A 20,404-nucleotide genomic window follows, 5' to 3' on the forward strand; every position below is an offset into this window, starting at 1 on the left:
TGTTGCCACCCAAAAAGACACGGTTTGAGATAACACATTTCATCTCGCACCTGGGGCGGACCAAGAGCGCACGATTGGATGCGGCGGCCCAGAGGAAGGTGGCAACTTGCTGGTCTTTAAGGTAATGGTAAGTTTACAGCACTCAGACACGTGCCCTTAGCTCGAGATGTACTGATTGAAGCTAAAATCGCTAAATACGCTACACCAGCTTAAGGGAATTCACAGCAAGACAAGTTTAGCTAAATCAGTTCAAGAGTTTTCTGTTAAGTCCATGTAACTTGTAACATAAATAAGGCTGGAGGACTGCCTGTCCAACAGGTTATTTATTCATTGTTTTCATAGCCAAATACTTCTCCTTGTAGATGTTTCCATAAATGTGTATGTAGATAAATTTATATGCAGCTATTAATAAAGTCCATATAATTAACTGGCAGAACAGGAATATTCCAGACTCTGAAAATTAAGTACACCAGAACATGGCCAGTTGTTACATTTTTCCAATACCAGGAGTAAAATCCATACTATGAGGAGGATTTTCTTAAGAACTTAGTCCTTAAACACATTGACTCGGAAGTTGTTCATTCCCCTTCCACATTCCAACTCTGCAATACAGAATTAGTGAATATAAAGCAACAAGTGTGTGCTGGCTGGGTTCATCTCCCAGCATCTCAAGGCTCTTGGTTGGCTAAAAAGCACAGTATGAATACAAAACCATGAATATAAAGAGTAGAAATAGACGCTAAAAGCAACATTTATCCTTATACAGAAGTAGAGTCACAACCCATAACACACACATCCTCAAAAGCAGCCAACACCAGCACGTATCTGGTATTCACTCATCCCAGACCAAGAATAGCAAAGAAAAATCAGACAAATTATTTCAAATAACAAATGGAGGAAAACTACCATCTGTTTGTAAACACTTTGCTAACAGTCAAGAGAGAAAATTCAAGCCAAACTATTATTATGGGGAATGAACTGGTCATCTTGGTGGACTTGGCAGTGTCAGGTTTACGGCTGGACTCGATCTTAAAGGTCTTTTCCAACCTCAATGACTCTGTGATCTTTAGATAGAACACGGGCCTGGCCTTGCGATCATAAATGAAGATATTAAGCTCTGCTGTGTTGTAGTGCCCATGATCGCGGTGTCGGAGCAGCACTGACCAACCGGGATCTCCCTGCAAGGAAATCCGCATCCATGGAGACATCCCAGGCCAGGCTGGACGGGGCTCTGAGCAACCTGAGCTGGTGCAGATGTCCCTGCTCATGGAACAGGAGAACTGGATGAGCTTTGAAGGTCCCTTCCAACCCAAAGTATTCCATGATTCTAGGAAAATGTAGGCAGTGAGGATGAGTTTCTCAAGGCTGCAAAGGAAAAGGGCAGCGGGGCGAGCCGAGGCCGGGAGGTCTCACTCCCAGCGCTGAACTGGGTGTTTTTCACCCCATTTCCCTCCCTTAAGGAACGTTTTTAATTCCCACACACCGCACAGGCAGAGAGGACGGGGCTGGCTATTGAGAAACATGAAAAGCAAGAGACAAGCGCTGGGATTCGGGGGGCCAGCGGAACACTGTGCCCTTCTCACGCAAACCAGCCCCTTTTTTTGTCAGAAACCGGGCCCAGGCTGCTGACAGAACAATTACTGAAAGTAATTATTTTCTCATTGGGTAAACACTCCAGTACAATACGCAACTGTTTTTAGAGCCATAAATTATCTAACTGAATTACTGCTGGTTTCCAGAAGCCTGAGCTGCTTGGCCGGGGGGGGAAGGAGGTTGCATTTTGGCTGAGCTGTTGTCATGAGAAGGCGCAGGGCTCTTTCTTGAGGCACAGCCTTGGCGGGGGTCCAGCGCGAGGCCAGGATCGGAATTCATTATTCCTGATAAAGTGGGAGGCGAATCTTTTGATTTATTGGCAGCGAGCAGCACAAACACCAGATGCCTTCCAGCAGACCCGTGTGTGCACGGAGTGAAGGAAACAGCCCTCCCGGTCCTTTCCAGGCACATCGGAGCCCTAGAGAAAATTTGCTAACGTGGTTCCATGCTTTAGATACAAATCTTTCACTTCACCTTTGTGCCCAAAGACACAATCTATCCTCGCTGCGTTCTTGTTTTGGTCCTATATAAACAACAAGTTACCTGGATGGTTCAGGCAGAAAACAAACCAAGCCTACCAGAAATCACCTGTATGATAAATTGCACACACACAAGCAGCAACACTGAAATTTTGATAAGCCCTTCCAGGCAATTTCTAATTCAAGCCCTCCTCTTTTCTTCTTCTTCTCTCTCTTCTTCTCTCTCCTTCTTCTTCTCTCTCCTTCTCTCTCCTTCTTCTTCTCTCTCTCCTTCTTCTTCTCTCTCTTCTTCTTCTCTCTCCTTCTTCTCTCTCTCCTTCTTCTTCTCTCTCTTCTTCTTCTCTCTCCTTCTTCTTCTCTCTCCTTCTTCTTTTTCTTCTTCTCTCTCTCCTTCTTCTCTCTCTTCTTCTTATCTCTCTCCTTCTTCTCTCTCTTCTCTTCTTCTTCTTCTCTCTCTTCTTCTTCTCTCTCTTCTTCTTCTCTCTCTTCTTCTTCTTCTCCTTCTTCTTCTCTCCTTCTTCTCCTTCTTCTTCTCTCCTTCTTCTCCTTCTTCTTCTCTCCTTCTTCTTCTTCTTCTTCTTCTTCTTCTCTCTCTTCTCCTCTTTGCTCTCTTCTCCTCTCTTCCCTCAACTATGCATCTGGTCATTACTATTCTTAATTTCACTGCTCAGTGACTACAAATCTTCTCCCTCACTATCCCATCTAAACCAAACAACCACCCCACACTCAGGGATCTCTGTCCTACCTTCTATTCATTTGTTTTTCTGAGGTAAATACCCAATTACTGTCTTACAGCCTAAAGTATATGTTTTGTGTTACCTCTTTTAGGACTCCCTTTGTCTCCACTCCCCTTTATAATTCAGAATCGACTGCAGCTTGTCAGGCTTTCCATGTTTCCCTTTTTTTGGCTAAGCAAGGATAAGTTCTCTGCTATGAATTCACAGCAGTGTCGTTCAGATACCGCTATGGATGTGAACACGGAAAGACGACACCTCTGCCATTTAAATGACAATATTTTGGCCGTAGCGTGGACACCCTGTTATGATGAAACAGGAGAGTTGTCACCTCTCTTTGGATCAGAAAACAAGTGTAATGTGAAGTTCAGCTCAAGAGATTTTAACCAGCTCCCAGAGCTAGGAAAAACTTTATTGTTTCACTACCTCTTAAATTCTACAAAATTCAACCTGACATTAGGCAGATTAACTTGGATTCAAAGCAGCAGCCAGTGACTAGTCTCACACATTGCTTTGATGATGGCGTCAGGTCCTCCTTTGATGTGATCCTCTTTATTCACAGAGACTTTTCCACAAGTCGGGTTTGCCTGGGCACAGCAGAGCTCAGAAAAGATGGTTTGTGGGCTCACGGCTTTGCAGCCGACCCGCTGCCCCAAGTGTTGTCTCTGCTCCTTCTCTCCCAGCCGCCGCTTTGGCTTCCTGATGCTTTTCTGCTGGTTCTGCTGCGGCTTTTCACACCCGCTCATCGCCTCAAGAAAACACTGGTTCCTCTCCATACTCATTCAGATGACAGCAAAACTCATTTCCTCTCCCAGGCTACCTTCGCAAAACCCTGTATTGTGGAAAATGACTCCTATTGTTTTAGCGATCTGATTTTACATAGATTTCATTACCTGCGACATTCATTTTACATGAAGAGTGGTTGTTATGCCCTTGAGCTCCAAGAATTCATCTAATCTGAAGAATAACTCTACCTAACACAGCCTGGGGGGGCAGAGATTTTTATCTGGCTTTTCTGTTCTGTTTTACAACCCCGTACACTGGTCAGGCAGGGTCTGCCGGAGCCTGTGGGCTGCAGGGAGGTAAGATCATCTCACATAGAATTCACGTGAGACTTGCTGGCTCAACCAATTCGAAATTCACTCACAGTTGGCTGAGCGTGGCCATCCAAAACAAATCCTGGTGTCACAGTGAGGCACTCTGACCACTTTGCCATCGTGCTGCTGTTGATAGGCACCCTACACCTGACCAAGCCACCTGTTAACTGCTCCTGTCACCTCCACTAAAAGCCTACACTGGAGGAGCACTCAAGCATGAAAGGTGGTCACAGGATCACAGGATGGTTTGGGTTGAAGGGACCTTGAAGCTCCCCCAGTTCCCCCTGCCATGAGCAGGGACATCTGCACCAGCTCAGGTTGCTCAGAGCCCCGTCCAGCCTGGCCTGGGATGTCTCCAGGGATGGTTCATCCACCACCTCTCTGGCCAACCTGGGCCAGGCTCTCGCCACCCTCAGCACAATTTCCTCCTCACGTCCAGCCTGAATCTCCCTCCTTTAGTTTAAAACCATCACCCCTTGTCCTATTGCAACAGCCCCTGCTCAAAAGTCTGTCCCCATCTTTCTTCTTGGCCCCTTTTAAGTCCAGAAAGGCCGCACTGAGGTCTCCCCGGAGCTTCTCTTCTCCAGCTGAACAGCCCAACTCTCTCACCTGTCCCCAGCAGAGCTGTTCCAGCCTCAGGTCATTCCTGGGGCTCCTCAGGCCCCTCTCCAGCAGCTCCATGTGTGTCCTGTGCTGAGGCTCCTCCTGCCCCCACCGCAGACATGGAGCCAGGTGAAATGCTGAAGACACAATCCCTGGGGAGCTGCCCAGAAGCAAAGGATGGAGAACGCAATATAGACCCTTAGTGAGGGGACATCTGAGGAAGAGCCACCGAGGGGACTCCATCGGTAATGTGTCCACGGGAAAGAAGCACCAGAATATCATTTTGTGAGTGGGCAGCTGGGCCAGCACTCAAACAGCACACCTGTATTGCTGAATAATCATTCCAGATGAGACTACACACTAGCAATTACTTTTGGCTTAAGTGATATTAAAGGGAGATCCTTGATAAACAAGGAAATCTCACAGAATTCATTTGTCTCCTTGCAATAATCCTCTATAATGACAGATAAATGCAAGATTTGCTCGAACTTGGCATTTAAATGTTCTCCATTGCACAAGTGGATGGAGGTTTAAATCTCATGAGAAGAAGAGAGTCAATGTACTGACTGTATCAATAACAACGCAAAATCATTTGCATCTGGTTGTCAGCTGCATCTACAGCTCAATGCTGGAAAAAGCGACTTTTAAACACGTCAAACAAGGCTTGTCCCTTTTTTACGGTCAGCACAAGGGAACCCTAAATCTCACATAAACCTTTGGGAGCCGATACCTAGAAACATATAGCACAGCTGAGAAGTAATATCAGGACATCCATTTGCAACAAGAGGCATTTTGTCAAAATATTTAGTTAAAAGCTTCAAAGAACTCTACCCAAAAAATGGTGCTCAAGTTTGGAAACGTCCCGCAGAAAGAGGGTGAGGTGGAAACTGGAAAGCTCTTTGAAGTAGCACAGTATCCTCGGACTAGGGGACGCGGATTAGAAAATGATTCATAAAAGGCTTTAGCTCAGACACTGGGAACTTTGTGGAATACCCCGGAGGAGCGGTGGGTCCGGCGAAGTTAATCACGTTGAGAAAGAGCTTACGCAAGTGCACGGTTGCTGAGCCAAAGAACCGCTCGGCTGGGGTAATTCACGGGTTGATTGTTCCTGTGCACCGGGCTAATCTCAGCTCTATCAGTTATTCACGTAACGTACAATCTGGGTGCTTTCACCGCGGCTCAGTTGGTTCCCAAGGTTTTTGTTGGCACAGTGGAGAGGAATCTCCTCCTCCCGCACATTCGCTTGGGGGAGAGTCTGTGCAATCCTTTTCACAGGGACTCGCACTCAAGCTAATCCATTACCTGCTCACCAAGCTCAGCTTAATGATACTATTAGCAGTTGCACAAATTACTGTACATTAGCTGAACGGAGGTAACTGCTGTGAGCCTGTGAAAAGTAAGAGGTGGTATTAACAGAGATTTAAATGAGAAACGGGTTGAACACGGCACAGAGGTGACTAAAGGAACCTCCTTGCGATTGCTGCTGCTGACGCTTGTTGATGCACAGAAATGTGACCACAGGTCTACGGTTCTGAAAATATCTGATGCCAGATGTGTCAAAGGAAAAAGCATGAGACAGTCCTAACACAAACTGATGTGCAAAACTATACTTTGGGGTGGAAATCACAGAATCCCAGCCTGGCTGGGGTTGAAAGGACCTCTGGAGATCCCCCAGTCCAACCCAGCTGGTCACGCAGGGTCACAGAGCAGATCACACAGGTGGGTCCAGGCGGGTTTGAATGTCTCAGAGCAGGAGACTCCACACCCGCTCTGGGCAGCCTGGGCCAGGCTCTGGCACCTCAGGATCCCAGAATCCCAGAATGTCAGGGATGGGAAGGGCCCTGGAAAGCTCATCCAGTGCAATCCCCCCATGGAGCAGGAACACCCAGATGAGGTTACACAGGAAGGTGTCCAGGCGGGTTGGAATGTCTGCACAGAAGGAGACTCCACAACCTCCCTGGGCAGCCTGGGCCAGGCTCTGACACCCTCACCCCAACAAGTTGCTTCTCCTCTTTCAGTGGAACCTCCTGTGTTCCAGTTTGCACCCATTGCCCCTTGTCCTGTCCCTGGTTGTCACCAGCAGAGCCTGGCTCCATCCTCCTGACACTGCCCCTTTCCATCTTGATCCCCAGGAATGAGTCCCCCCTCAGTGTCCTCTTGTCCAGCTCCAGAGCCCCAGCTCCCTCAGCCTTTCCTCACACGGGAGATGCTCCACTCCCTGCAGCATCTTGGTGGCTGCGCTGGACTCTCTGCAGCAGTTCCCTGTCCTGCTGGAACTGAGGGGCCACAACTGGACACAAGATTCCAGGTGTGGTCTCCCCAGGGCAGAGCAGAGGGGCAGGAGAACCTCTCTGACCTACTGACCACCCCCTTCTAACCCACCCCAGGTCCCATTGGCTTCCTGGCCACAAGGGCCCAGTGCTGGCTCATGGTCACCCTGCTGTCCCCAGGACCCCCAGGTCCCTTTCCCCTACGCTGCTCTCCAACAGGTCGTTCCCCAACTTACACTGGAACCTGGGGTTGTTCCTGCCCAGATTCAAGACTTTACACTTGCCATTGTTATATTTCATTAAATTTTTCCCTGCCCAACCTCCTAGCAAACAAGTTTCTGCTCATGTTCACATGGAGCCTCCTGTGTTTCAGCCTGTGCCCGTTGCCCCTCACCCTGGCACTGGGCACCACTGAACAGAGTCTAGTCCATCCTCCTGACACCCATCCTGACATATTGATCCATTGATCACATCCCTCTCAGCTTCTCTTCTCCAGCTCAACAGCCCCAGCTCTCTCAGTCTCCTCATCACAAAGATGCTCCAGACCCCTCAGCATCTTTGTGTCCCTCCGCTGGACTCTCTCCAGTAATTCCTTGTCCTTCTTCACCTGGGGAGCCCAGCACTGGACCCACGACTGCAGATGAGGCCTCCCCAGGGCAGAGCAGAGGGGGAGGAACAACCTCCCTGACCTGCTGCTCACACTCTTCCTCATGCACCTTTCTAATGCCTTTATTTTGCCAGCTGTTAACCAGAAAATCCTGGGAGCCTGGGAACTGATGGATCTAGGCAGTGTATCCCATGCAGTCTAAATATTTAGGTAACTAATACTTTTCAAAACTATTGTCCTGATTCCTCCCATTACAGCTGTGTAACTTCCCCAGGAGCTACAGCCTATTTATAGGCAGACAGTACCAAGTTGTACCCACCTCTGCACTCAAAGGGCACAAAGTAGAGCAGCTGCAACACAACCAGACCAAGATCAATCCAAGAATAACCAAAAAAAGCAGCAAAGTGGGTTTGCAACCAGGTTGCTGAACAACTTCCAGGCAGCTTGGAGCACAGGCGGTGAGTTTGCAAAGGACACAGACATACCCCATGTGGCAGAAAAAGCAAAAGGGAAGAGGTCGAGCTCTTACGCCTGCCGAGCCTGTTCGATGGGGTCGTAGTTGTCGAGGTAGTTGAATCGGATGGTGTCTGTAGGGTGCCTGTCTGTCGAACGCCACGGCGGGAGCTCTTTTTTCTCCTTGCTTGTCCTCCTTATTGGCACCGAAGGTTTTGCCTCTGGGACGCTGCTTCTTACGGGTTGCACGTCAATAACTACAAAGTCATCCTTTGAAAGAGTCTAATAACAGAGAAGAAAAGAAGGAAACAAATTGTAGCGTATAATGAAAGTGAGATTTATTTTGCCTAACTTTAGATTTCTAAGAATTTGGTATTAACTTGAAATTAGTCTCTCCAGGCTCCCTTATGGTCAGTGAACAGAAAGAGGGACACAGTGAACATCATGGCCCATGTCCCAAAATCTGCATTAAGCTGAGCTGAACTGCTTGTGAGATGCTCTGGCTTCTCTCCATGGACTATGGAGGAAGCCTATGAGTGAGTTTGGTTAAAATTAGAGGGATGAGCTTTGAATTCAGGGCAGAAGAATCCCACCCTCACAGCCCCGCAAACCAGGCACAGCAGCAGTGAATCTCAGGAAAAAGCAATGTCCACTGAGTAATGCTCCACCTCCCTTTTAAGAAGAGAGAAAGGAATAATACCAAGGGCTATAACAGGGCTATAATGAGTGGTTTTTCCCTTCCCCCAGACTTATTTTATTACTAATTGCTGATTTTAGGTATCAAAGTGACTCTGAAATGTCAGCAGGGGTGATGTTGGGCACTCCAGTGCTCTATAAACTGGAGAAATGTAAAATGGTTTCTCTTCCATTTTACTAAAGGGAGATGCCAGGAAGATAAAGAGGCACAGGGGTCAGGAACCCAACCAGCCCTGTTTTCCCACTGGCCCCGAACAGCTCTGGAGGTGGTTGGTACGTACCTTCGGCCTCGTGACGCGCAGCTCTTTCACCATCTCAATGTAATGTTTCTTCCAGATTCCTTGCTCAAAGGGGGTTGGAGAGAAGTTGATGTACCAGCCGAAACGGAGGCACTTCAGCATCCAGAGCTGGTCCAGTTCCGACAGGTACTTCCAGTACCAGCTCACCTGGGAAGCCCAGTAAGTTGAAAACCTTGGGGTTTCAAGCATCCAAGATTGCAGCAAGAGACTTCTGCGCTGTGGATGTAATTCCCCTATGTCCTTACCCTACTACAATTATATTCATCACTGCTTATGCTCCATTTAAACCTTTCAATACACCATTCAAGGTCTTCATGACATGCTCAGTGTCTAAGTGTTAGCTGACCTTCAGCACAGGGTGAAATACTCCGAAAAACACGGGCCCAGAGGAAAAATCTCAGCTTGTTTGGGTAAACTTCCTGCACTTCTCCTCAATAAGCTACAGTACTTGGAATAACCCATTTATCAGCTTCCAGTGAGAAAAACAGCATCAATAAACTCCCTAAGACTGATAGACCTGTTCTGAATGTCGTCTTTTGCTCACGTTCTGCTGTTATGCTCCATCACACAGTCACTTGGTGTAAAATGCTTCTTCCAGCTTCAGGACAAACGTCAAGAATCCCAGAATCCTAGAATGTCAGGGGTTGGAAGGGCCCTGGAAAGCTCATCCAGTGCAATCCCCCCATGGAGCAGGAACACCCAGGTGAGGTTACACAGGAAGGTGTCCAGGCGGGTTGGAATGTCTGCACAGAAGGAGACTCCACAACCTCCCTGGGCAGCCTGGGCCAGGCTCTGACACCCTCACCCCCAACAAGTTGCTTCTCCTCTTTCAGTGGAACCTCCTGTGTTCCAGTTTGCACCCATTGCCCCTTGTCCTGTCCCTGGTTGTCACCAGAAGAGCCTGGCTCCATCCTCCTGACATTGCCCCTTTCCATCTTGATCCCCAGGAATGAGTCCCCCCTCAGTGTCCTCTTGTCCAGCTCCAGAGCCCCAGCTCCCTCAGCCTTTCCTCACACGGGAGATGCTCCACTCCCTGCAGCATCTTGGTGGCTGCGCTGGACTCTCTGCAGCAGTTCCCTGTCCTGCTGGAACTGAGGGGCCACAACTGGACACAAGATTCCAGGTGTGGTCTCCCCAGGGCAGAGCAGAGGGGCAGGAGAACCTCTCTGACCTACTGACCACCCCCTTCTAACCCACCCCAGGTACCATTGGCTTCCTGGCCACAAGGGCCCAGTGCTGGCTCATGGTCACCCTGCTGGCCCCAGGACCCCCAGGTCCCTTTCCCCTACGCTGTTCTCCAACAGGTCGTTCCCCAACTTACACTGGAACCCGGGGTTGTTCCTGCCCAGATTCAAGACTCTACACTTGCCCTTGTTCTAGTTCATTAAATTTTTCCCGCCCAGCTCTCCAGCCTGTCCAGGTCTCTGATGGCAGCACAGCTTCCAGTGTCACCACTCCTCCCAGCTTGGTGTCACCAGCAAACTTGCTGACAGTCACTCTATTCCCTCGTCCAAATCATTGATGAATATATTGAATAGTACATGCCCCAGCACTGACCCGTGAACACTGCACTAGATCCAGGCCTCAACTGGACTCTGCCCCATTGACCACAACTCTCTGGCTTCTTCCCTTCAGCCAGTTCACAGTCCACCTCACTGCTGGCACTGCCCGGCTTTGAACAGCAGCTCTCCAATGATACGACACAAGTAGAACTGTGTGAACCTTTCTAAGTAATTTCCTAACCTGTCTTCTCCCTGCCTGGGAGTGAATAGTGTGAGTTACATCCACATAAAACATGAAATGCTGGTGCAAGATACTAGAAGAAGCTTTAAACGAGCTGAGGTTTTGATATATTCATAGTATTATATGGAGTACTAAGTCAGTGTGGTGGTAATGTCACCAATATCTGAACTTATTCATTCAGAACTACTTCAGGCATCACCTCACAGTGCTTTATCTCATGCAAACATAGTTTCGTTTGTGCTCAAAAGACAGAAGCTCGAGCCACCGTTCTCCAAATCACATCTGTAACTTCTCTGCTTCTCCACATCCAACACTTTACCCTCAAGCATTTTAAAAGACTTGGTTTTCTTAAAGCATCACATGTGGTTCTTTGCAACTAGCACAAGCCAATACTTTTCAAAGCAATGAATGATTCTGCACACAGCGCAAGGTACTTTAAAATAACATGATTTCCAGAAAGTACCAGGCCTCCTTCTTGGGAAGAATCAGTCTTGTCAAGTACCACATGTTAAACGCCTTAGAGTTGAGCATCTAAAATTACTCCTCACTTTTGTAAATCTTGGCCAATCTGGCTTCACTGAGGATCTGCAGAAACGTTGCGTGTGGTCTCACATAAGCACCACGAAGCATTTGGCACCAGGTTGCCAAGTCAGAAGACATCCTTGCATTCCAAAGAACAGAACTGGTATGTCTTTACTGAAAACAGTGCTATTTCCTTTTTCCTTTCAAGTAGCTTGACCTGACTGCCTGAACTTCACGTACACGTTGGCTTTTTTACCTGTGCGCATCGGCAGAGGCTCCGCGGGTCCAGGAAGGAGAAGATGTATAAAGAAAGGACTCGGGGAAGCCTGGTGGTGAAATCCAGAGCCTCGGTGGGAATGCGATCCTGCAGCTGCTTGGCACAGAACTTCTGCTGTGCCAGGGAGCAGCGTGCCAACAGGTCCCCCAGGATCCGCCGCCTCTGACCGTCTGTCCACTTGTCAAACTGGGAAAAAGAAAGGAGTTTCAGGTTCTGAGAAACTGGAGATTCGACTTCTTAAAATAAAACACACATTTAAGACAAGGGAAAGTGCATAAGCAGCGCATTTTGGTGACTCATTCAAGAGCGAAGCACGTAGGAACCGGGAACAAATGGAGAGGCTACATTAAAAGAAACTCTGAAGCCACATAACATATGAGTTATGATCCTCAAAGGACACGGGATGGCCTTGTCCAGGATATATTCAGGCTTACAAGACTCTTTGCTCACTCACACTTTGGCTTCACTTGTGGAAAGAAGGACCACAGCTGGAATCTTGTGTCCAGTTGTGGCCCCTCAGTTCCAGCAGGACAGGGAACTGCTGCAGAGAGTCCAGCGCATCCACCAAGATGCTGCAGGGAGTGGAGCATCTCCCATGTGAGGAAAGGCTGAGGGAGCTGGGGCTCTGGAGCTGGACAAGAGGACACTGAGGGGGGACTCATTCCTGGGGATCAAGATGGAAAGGGGCAGTGCCAGGAGGATGGAGCCAGGCTCTTCTGGTGACAACCAGGGACAGGACAAGGGGCAATGGGTGCAAACTGGAACACAGGAGGTTCCACTGAAAGAGGAGAAGCAACTTGTTGGGGGTGAGGGTGGCAGAGCCTGGCCCAGGCTGCCCAGGGGGTTGTGGAGTCTCCTTCTGTGCAGACATTCCAACCCGCCTGGACACCTTCCTGTGTAACCTCATCTGGGTGTTCCTGCTCCATGGGGGGATTGCACTGGATGAGCTTTCCAGGGCCCTTCCAACCCCTGACATTCTGGGATTCTGGGATTCTGTGTGACACTCAGATGTGTGCTCACAGGACCAGGTCCCAAACTCCAATAAGCTCAATGCTGCTTCCCCATCTACCCTGACACTTATATGGCCCCACTACTGCGGTATTTGAACGCCTCACAATTTCTAAAATATTCATTCTCACAATCCCGCTACAGAGAAGCGGAACAAAGAGAAGCTAAATCAGTTGCCCGTGTCTCACAAGTGAAGTCTGCGGCACAAAAGACTTTTTCACAGCATTTCTATGCTTATGACAGGTACCTAAAGAGGATTAAAATGGTTGTGGGAAGGAGTGAGCACGTAGGTAGCCACACAAACACGTATCCCTTCGCTACGACGGCAACACCGAGGCTGCGTGGAGCCGAGCTGTGTAAACAGGGTGGGAGCAGCGGCGGTGGCGGCTGGTGGTTCGTTTGTGTTGATAGCAGGAGGATGGCAAAGGGCCCCGTCAGCAGGAATCTCCTGGGAAGGGACCAACCTCAGCACCACAACCCAGGCAATCTGGCTCAAAACCTGCACTGGGTGCCGGGGGGGAGGAAACCACAGAGGACCCGGTCGGCAGGAATCCCCGGTGAGAACGGCACGGCTCAAGGTGGCTTTGCACAGGTGAAACGCCAATTCTGGACAAGTCTTCACCCAAACTCACCTTCTTTTCAAAGGGAAAACTGTTTGGGGAATTCCCCTCTTTGGGGAATTTTGCTTTTCCCCGGTTGTTTCTTTCTCATGCTTTGGCCGTCCCCAAACGTCGGCGTTCCCCGCCTGACAACGCGCCCTCCACAGCTCAAATCACAGCACCTTCACTTGTGCATTTAACCTCAGGGGCATTGAAACCCTTATTTCAATGTCACCTCCAAAAATAAGAAAAAACATGCATTTCTTCCAATATTTTTTTTTAATTATTGTGGGTAAATGGTTTAACGTCCCTTATTTTCCCTTTCAGAACAAAACAGACTAGAAATTCCGTTTTTTTTGACTCTGCTTGCCCCCACCCACCAAAATCTATGGTCAAGTTGAGGAGTGGTGGAATAATAAAGTATCCTGTGCAGATGAAAGGTAATGGAGAAGTCATTTATTTCCTTTGTTTCTTTCTTTATTTTTACTTGGATGCATTTAATCCCAGTAATGGAGGGGTAAATAGCTCTTCTTGCACACACCTCTGCAAGACATTCGAGAAGGTCAGCATGGAGAAAGGGTGGAATGGGCATTCCTGAGATCCCAGAGACAAAAAGCCAAATAGAAGAAAGCTCCCGAATGTCCGTGCATTGTCAGCCACAGACAGCGAATTAAGGCATTACACCCTTTCCCTCCCATCCCTCTTTTGCATATAACTTTCACCTCTAATGATGTTTAGCAGCATAGTGAGGAGAAACTGAAGGAGGGCATTTGGATTCGGGGCTTAGAAATAAGACTAAAATCAAAGGTGTAGCAGAGGGGTACGGAGGAGGTTCCGCCTGCCCCCTTCTCACCCTCAGCTTGATATGAAAAGCTTTTCTGTCCCATGGTGAACTGCACAGATTCCCCATTCATGATCACAGCTACATCCTCTTCTAATTAAAACAATCTGCAATCACCCCTTTGCAAAGATACATTTCTCCCATACAAGCTCTGGAGACAAGGGGGTAACTGGCTTGCTCCCTTCCACACCAAGAGATGAAGTGAATTCATCAAAGCAAATCCAGCTTGTCTTCAGAGAAGACAGAATATATGATTCTCTTTAACTCTTCCCATTCTGCCCCGGCTTTCGCAGCATCCTCAGCCTGTGCTTACGCTGCCAGGGAAACTCTCATTTAAATCAGCACCACAGCGTCAGGACCATGGGAACACGCAGCTTCTTCCCCGCCACATTCAGCAGCAGCCAAGTACTTAAGCCGGCATAATTTGTCTCTTTTCCAGTATTAACAAGCATGTCCCCACGCTACATTTGGCTGCTCTTCGCAGTTCCTCCCCTTGCATCTGATTACAGCAACCCAACCAGTTGGACCGGATTCCCCTTTTCAAGGTGTTGCACCTTCTCTATCCACAGCTAAGAACATTTTTATCCTTTATTCCCTTTTTTGTGCCTTTCCCCGAGCGCTGGTGAACAATGTCTCCCCAGGGACTGGATGACATAAGGCTATGCTGGCAATGGGAGTGCTCAGCTTACAGCTAATCCATGAGCGCACACACACAAACAACACGGCCTGATGCCACGGGGAGAGCCCAGGACCGCAGCACCCACGTACAGCGGCTCTGCCGCTTCACATACAGAGCCCCTCTCTGCTATAGGAGACGGGTTGTTTTACTGACTTGAACTAATCGCTGCAATGGGACGTGATCCTCAGCTTCAAACCAGCATATGGGCAGGAGATCACGGGGTTACAATCACACGCAGGCATCCCTGTGCTCTGCAAATAGGAAGGAACACTCAGGTCAACAAGGCTCTTTTGAAGAATGGCTCGCAAGTAGAGAGAGATGATTCAGTTCAGGAGAAGCAATTTTCCCCTCCCTCTCCAGCCATCTCAGAATGGAATCATGGAATCATATTGGTTGGAAGAGAGCCACAAGATCACAGAACCCCAGAGTGTCAGGGGCTGGAAGGGACCTGGAAAGCTCATCCAGTGCAATCCCCCCATGGAGCAGGAACACCCAGATGAGGTTACACAGGAAGGTGTCCAGGCGGGTTGGAATGTCTGCACAGAAGGAGACTCCACAACCCCCCTGGGCAGCCTGGGCCAGGCTCTGCCACCCTCACCCCAAACAAGTTGCCTCTCATCTTTCAGTGGAACCTCTTATGTTCCAATTTGCACCCATTGCCCCTTGTCCTGTCCCTGGTTGTCACCAGCAGAGCCTGGCTCCATCCTCCTGACACTGCCCCTTTCCATATTGATCCCCATGAATGAGTCCCCCCTCAGTGTCCTCTTGTCCAGCTCCAGAGCCCCAGCTCCCTCAGCCTTTCCTCACACGGGAGATGCTCCACTCCCTGCAGCATCTTGGTGGCTGCACTGGACTCTCTGCAGCAGTTCCCTGTCCTGCTGGAACTGAGGGGCCACAACTGGACACAAGATTCCAGGTGTGGTCTCCCCAGGGCAGAGCAGAGGGGCAGGAGAACCTCTCTGACCTACTGACCACCCCCTTCTAACCCACCCCAGGTCCCATTGGCTTCCTGGCCACAAGGGCCCAGTGCTGGCTCATGGTCACCCTGCTGTCCCCAGGACCCCCCGGGTCCCTTTCATCAAATCCAACCATAACCTCAGCCCTGTCCCTGCCCCATGTCCTGAGAACCTCATGTCCGTCTGTCCAACCCTCCAGGGATGGTGACTCCAGCACTGCCCTGGGCAGCCTGTTCCAATGCCCCACAGCCCTTTGGGGAAGAAATTGTTCCCCACATCCAACCTCAACCTCCCCTGGGCAACTTGAGGCCGTTTCCTCTGCTCCTGGTGCTTGTTCCTGGGGAGCAGAGCCCGACCCCTCTGGCTCCAAGCTCCTTTCAGGCAGGTCAGAGATCAGAAGGTCTCCCCTCAGCTCCTGTTCTCCAGGCTAAAATCTCCTGCTGCACGGCGGGATCCACTGTCCTAAGCCATTCCTGATAAATGTTTGTCTAACCTGTTCTCAAAAGGCTCCAGCGATGGAGATTCCGCCCCGAACCCCTTGGCAAGCAGTGAATGACCTGTAGCGCTGGATTTTGCTGGTGTCTAAATTGTGTCTCCACCATTGTAACTCAAGGCCATGAATTCTTGCCCTACCCAATGTGATCGCAGAGATCAGATAATTCCCTTCCTCTTTTCGGAAATCTTTTGTATGTCATTGGAAAGGTGTTATTACATATTTTCTGCATCTTCTCTAGAGTTAAGGGATTGTTTTCTTATTTTCTGGACCTGAGGCTGTTCTCACATATGACTTGTTCTCAGAAATATCTCCAGCTAGTCCTCTGCTTTCTCAAAGTGCAGGGACCAGAGCTGGGTCGTTTCAGACAGCCTTCCTTTGATTACAATTATACTATCATCTTATATTCAGTTTGTGATCCATCATAATTCCCAGCAATTTCTTTTTGCACAACTCCTGCATACTTTGCTTTTCTCATATCTGCAGTTTTTGTGAATGTCGTCATTACAAGCCGCACTTTTCACTTGCCCTTATTACACTGCAGAACATTTCATGCCGATTTCTATCCTCCAAAGTTCCTGACATCCCTCCAAGCCTGTTATCATCTGCAGGTATGTACTTTCCATTCTATCACCCAGAGTGGAAACTCTTCACAGTTCTGGACTTAAGACAGATTTTAGCCTTCCAGTTTTATAATAAACCATTTATAACTACTTTGAATATGGGTTCCCAGCCTCACAAACCCACCATTCAGCACTTTCATCCAGTCCACGCTCCCAGAGAGCACGAGAGGCTCATGTGAATCAATGTAAATAGTCCTGCCCAGAGCACTGTGATTTCTTGACACCGTTTCTCCCCAACTCAAAGTGCTCCAGGCTTTGCATACCAGATATTATAACATCACGGGCTTTGAAGGGAGTTAAGAGCAGCTTTTGTGCTTTCCCTTTGCATAGAATATGTACGCAACAATTTTCAAGAGACGGGTTTTAGGCCTGTCAGCTCCTGACGATCAAGCTGAAAGGTGTATTTTGCTTTCTTAGTACCCATGAAATCCCTTAGTATCAAAACACGTGCACATCAACAAGTCATGGAAAGCACATTTCCTATAAAGATGAATAATCCTCGGGATCTTAAAATCAAAATACTTGTCTTTAAAGACCGGTTCAAATGCAAAAAATGCCCATGAGTGACCTAGAAGGCATAAAGAATAAGCATTATCATTCAAATAAAGTTGCTGTGCAAACGCTCTTTATCAAAGTGCTGATAAGGAGCAACTTTTCTGTATTTTTGTTTAGCTTATGTATCATATGTGACCATATAACTGGTTCTTTGGTTCCATTTATAAAGATGTGCACAGAACTCAACCATACAGTTACTACTAAGCCACACTGAGCTGAATTCACTCATTTATTGCATTAAAGTCCCTGAGTCTGTATTCCTGTCTGCATAGGAGACTGAGCAGATTACGGCTGCTTTCTTGGAATGGCTTATAAATGCATTTTGCCTTATAGAAAAGAAAGCCCAATGCAATTTTTAAGGGGTGAGTTTAGGACTGGGGCAAATTGAATTACCCTCTGGAATTACTGCTTTCTCTCTGTTGACTGTACAAGGAGCCTGGGATGACCAAACAAGCCAGGCTTAAATGTTATGTTTTAGACATACAGACCTGGCCAAATGTCTAACTTGCAGTCATTTGTGGTCGGGGTAAATAAATTCTACCTCACGTCTCTGTGTGCCTCATTATCTTTTAATCTGCAAAACATGGTGACAGCACTTTCTTGTCTCATGTAGGAGCTGTGAAGATAACGACAGTCAGAGATTGTGAGGTGCTCGGTGATCACAGGATGAGGAGCCGCATGTGTGCACTTGGGAGATAACACGTCGCCTATTACAGGTTTCAAAGACCTGCTCCCAGGCAACGGCAATACCTCAACATCCAGCACCTTCTTTGAAGACTTCACAGGCTCTTCCCAGGGCGTCTTATCCCATTTTGGATCATTCTGATGATGGAATATGATTTCCCAAGTTCAGAACTTACAAAATGTGGGCACTGAGGGAATTTACACCTTTACCTTCCTCTAGAGCAGAGTAGCTAAAGCTCAATTTCACATCAGGAAAACGAAGCTCTTTTTCAAAACAGGATTTGCTTTACATTCCCATTAGAGTAATCTCTTGAGCAGTTCAGAAATCCAGCTGTATTTAAATATATATTTAAAGAGGAAAGTTTACCCATTTTCCAAGCAGGGCTCTTCTTTCTTCGAATATCTATAAAACAGACATGTAAAGAAAATTTAATACTTAAAGGGGATTCAATATATCCTAAGCTTGAAAAACAATCTACGTAACCCACAAAATATCAACAAAATCACCGAATGGTAGAGTTTGGAAGGAACTCATGGAGATCATTTAGTCAAAATGTTCTGCTATGGTCAACTGAAGGTTGCTCAGGACCACGTCCAGCTGGGTTTTGAATATCTTCTTGGATGGAGACTCCACAATCTTTCTGGGCAATTTGTGAGCACCCTCACAGTAAGAACATTCTTTTTTATGTTTAAATGGCATTTCCTGTATTTCAATTTGTGGCCACCACCTCTTGTCTTTTCACTGGACGCCACCAAGAAGAGTCTGGCTCTGTCTTCTTTACCCCTCCCATCAGATATCTATACATATTGATAAGGTCCTCCATGAACCTCTCTTCTCCAGATTGAACAACCCAGAGCTCTCAACCCTTCCGTACACATCAGATTCTCCAATTACTTGCTCATTTTTGCAGCCTTACACTGGACTTGTTCCACTAAGTCCAGTATTTATTGTACCAAGGAGCCCAGAACCAGACACAGCATTCCGGATCTGTCCTCACCAGTGCTGAGTCAAAGGGAAGAATCACCTCCCCTCACCTGCCACCTACGCTCTTCCTAATGCAGCCCAGGATGATGGTGGCCACCTTGGTTGGCTCGTGGTCACCTTGGTGTTCATCAGGACCCCCAGGTCATTCTCTGCCAAGCTGCTTTCCAGACAGTCTGTCCATTTCTCTAGGTCCCTGTTAATCGCTGCAACAGCCTCCTCAGAGATGTGGTAGAGTCCCCATCGCTGGAGGTTTTCAAGATGTGATTGGACAGAGTGCTAGATCATCTCATCTAGGCTCCCTTTTCCACAAAATGTTGGACCAGATGATGTTTTCAGGTCCCTTCCAACCTGGGCTGTGTTGTGATTCTATGATTCATGAGAGCACAAACAACTACTCCTCCCAATTCTATATCATCTCCAAACTTGCTGAGGGCGTATTCTGCCCCATAATCCAAGTTGTTAATGAAGACTTCAAATGATCGTGGCCGCAGTGCCAACTCCTGGTGTACTTCGCTAGTGACTGGCCTCCAGCTGAACATTGTGCTGCAGACCATGATCCTTTGAGGCCAGTAAGTCGGTTGGCTTTCAGTCCACCTGACTCTCTATCTGTACTTCATCACCTTGTCTATGAGGATGTTATGGTAGACAGTATTGAAAGCCTTACTAAAGTCTGAAAATCAATCAGTTTTCCTGGACCTCTCTTCTGTCCAGGACCATATCCCATGTGATTCTTCCACACAGATCCCTGAAGAGGTCAACCTGGGTTGTGATCCTGTTATTCGTCTTGCCCTTCCCTTTGGGTATCCTGAACTCCAGCATCTCCTGGTCACTGCAGCCAGCATTGTCCCTGTCCTTTGCATCCCCAAGCAGTCCTTCCTTCTCTGTAAGTATGAAGTCCAGCAGAGCATCTTTCCTTATTGGTTCCTCGATGACCTGTGTCAGGAGGTTATCATCAATACACTCCTGAAACCTACAGGAGTGCCTGTGTTGCCTTTACCACAGACATCATGGTGGTTAAAGTTCCCCATGAGGACCAAGACCTGGGAACATGAGGCTTCTATTTGTCTGAGAAAGGCCTCATCTACTTCTTCCTGATCATCTTCAACTCTACAGGTTGGTTCCTGTGGAAGGTTCCTTTCACTGAAGAAAATCCCTGAAGATCAAGGGCTATGTGTGCATGACTGTGAAGACCAGAATCATTCCAGTTAGAAGAGTCCCTTGAGATCACCGAGTCCAACCATAACCTAACTCTGGCACTGCCCCATGTCCCTGAGAACCTCATGTCCGTCTGTCCAACCCTCCAGGGCTGGTGACTCCAGCACTGCCCTGGGCAGCCTGTTCCAATGCCCCACAGCCCTTTGGGGACGAAATTGTTCCCCACATCCAACCTCAACCTCCCCTGGCACAACTTGAGGCCGTTTCCTCTGCTCCTGATGTGTGGTGTCTCACATGCTTTGGGGAGACCAGACCCTGAGCTTCTCATCAATCTGTGTTAGAAATTCAGTTTTCCTGAGTTGGAAGCATTGGGTGCCTGAAATCTGGAGTGGACACAACACAGGTCCTATCACACAACCCCAGCGATGGCTTCAATCTTGGGGCAGCTATGCC

The 20,404-nt window shown here is 48.1% G+C and overlaps 1 protein-coding gene across 1 annotated transcript in view; it reads right to left on the minus strand.

Annotated features, from left to right (window-relative positions):
- FBXO16 (F-box protein 16) overlaps nucleotides 1-20,404 on the minus strand; it is a gene marked incomplete at both ends in the record, with an annotated part of 31,303 nt that overhangs the window by 7,022 nt on the left and 3,877 nt on the right. Inside the window, 4 exons of the mRNA XM_080342881.1 lie at nucleotides 7,913-8,118; nucleotides 8,814-8,978; nucleotides 11,353-11,559; nucleotides 18,179-18,214. Of these exons, the coding sequence (XP_080199007.1) occupies nucleotides 7,913-8,118; nucleotides 8,814-8,978; nucleotides 11,353-11,559; nucleotides 18,179-18,214 (614 nt within the window). The remainder of the gene's footprint in view (nucleotides 1-7,912; nucleotides 8,119-8,813; nucleotides 8,979-11,352; nucleotides 11,560-18,178; nucleotides 18,215-20,404) is intronic.

This window comes from Nesoenas mayeri (assembly GCF_963082525.1).
Source record: "Nesoenas mayeri genome assembly, chromosome: 3".
NCBI lineage: Eukaryota > Metazoa > Chordata > Aves > Columbiformes > Columbidae > Nesoenas > Nesoenas mayeri.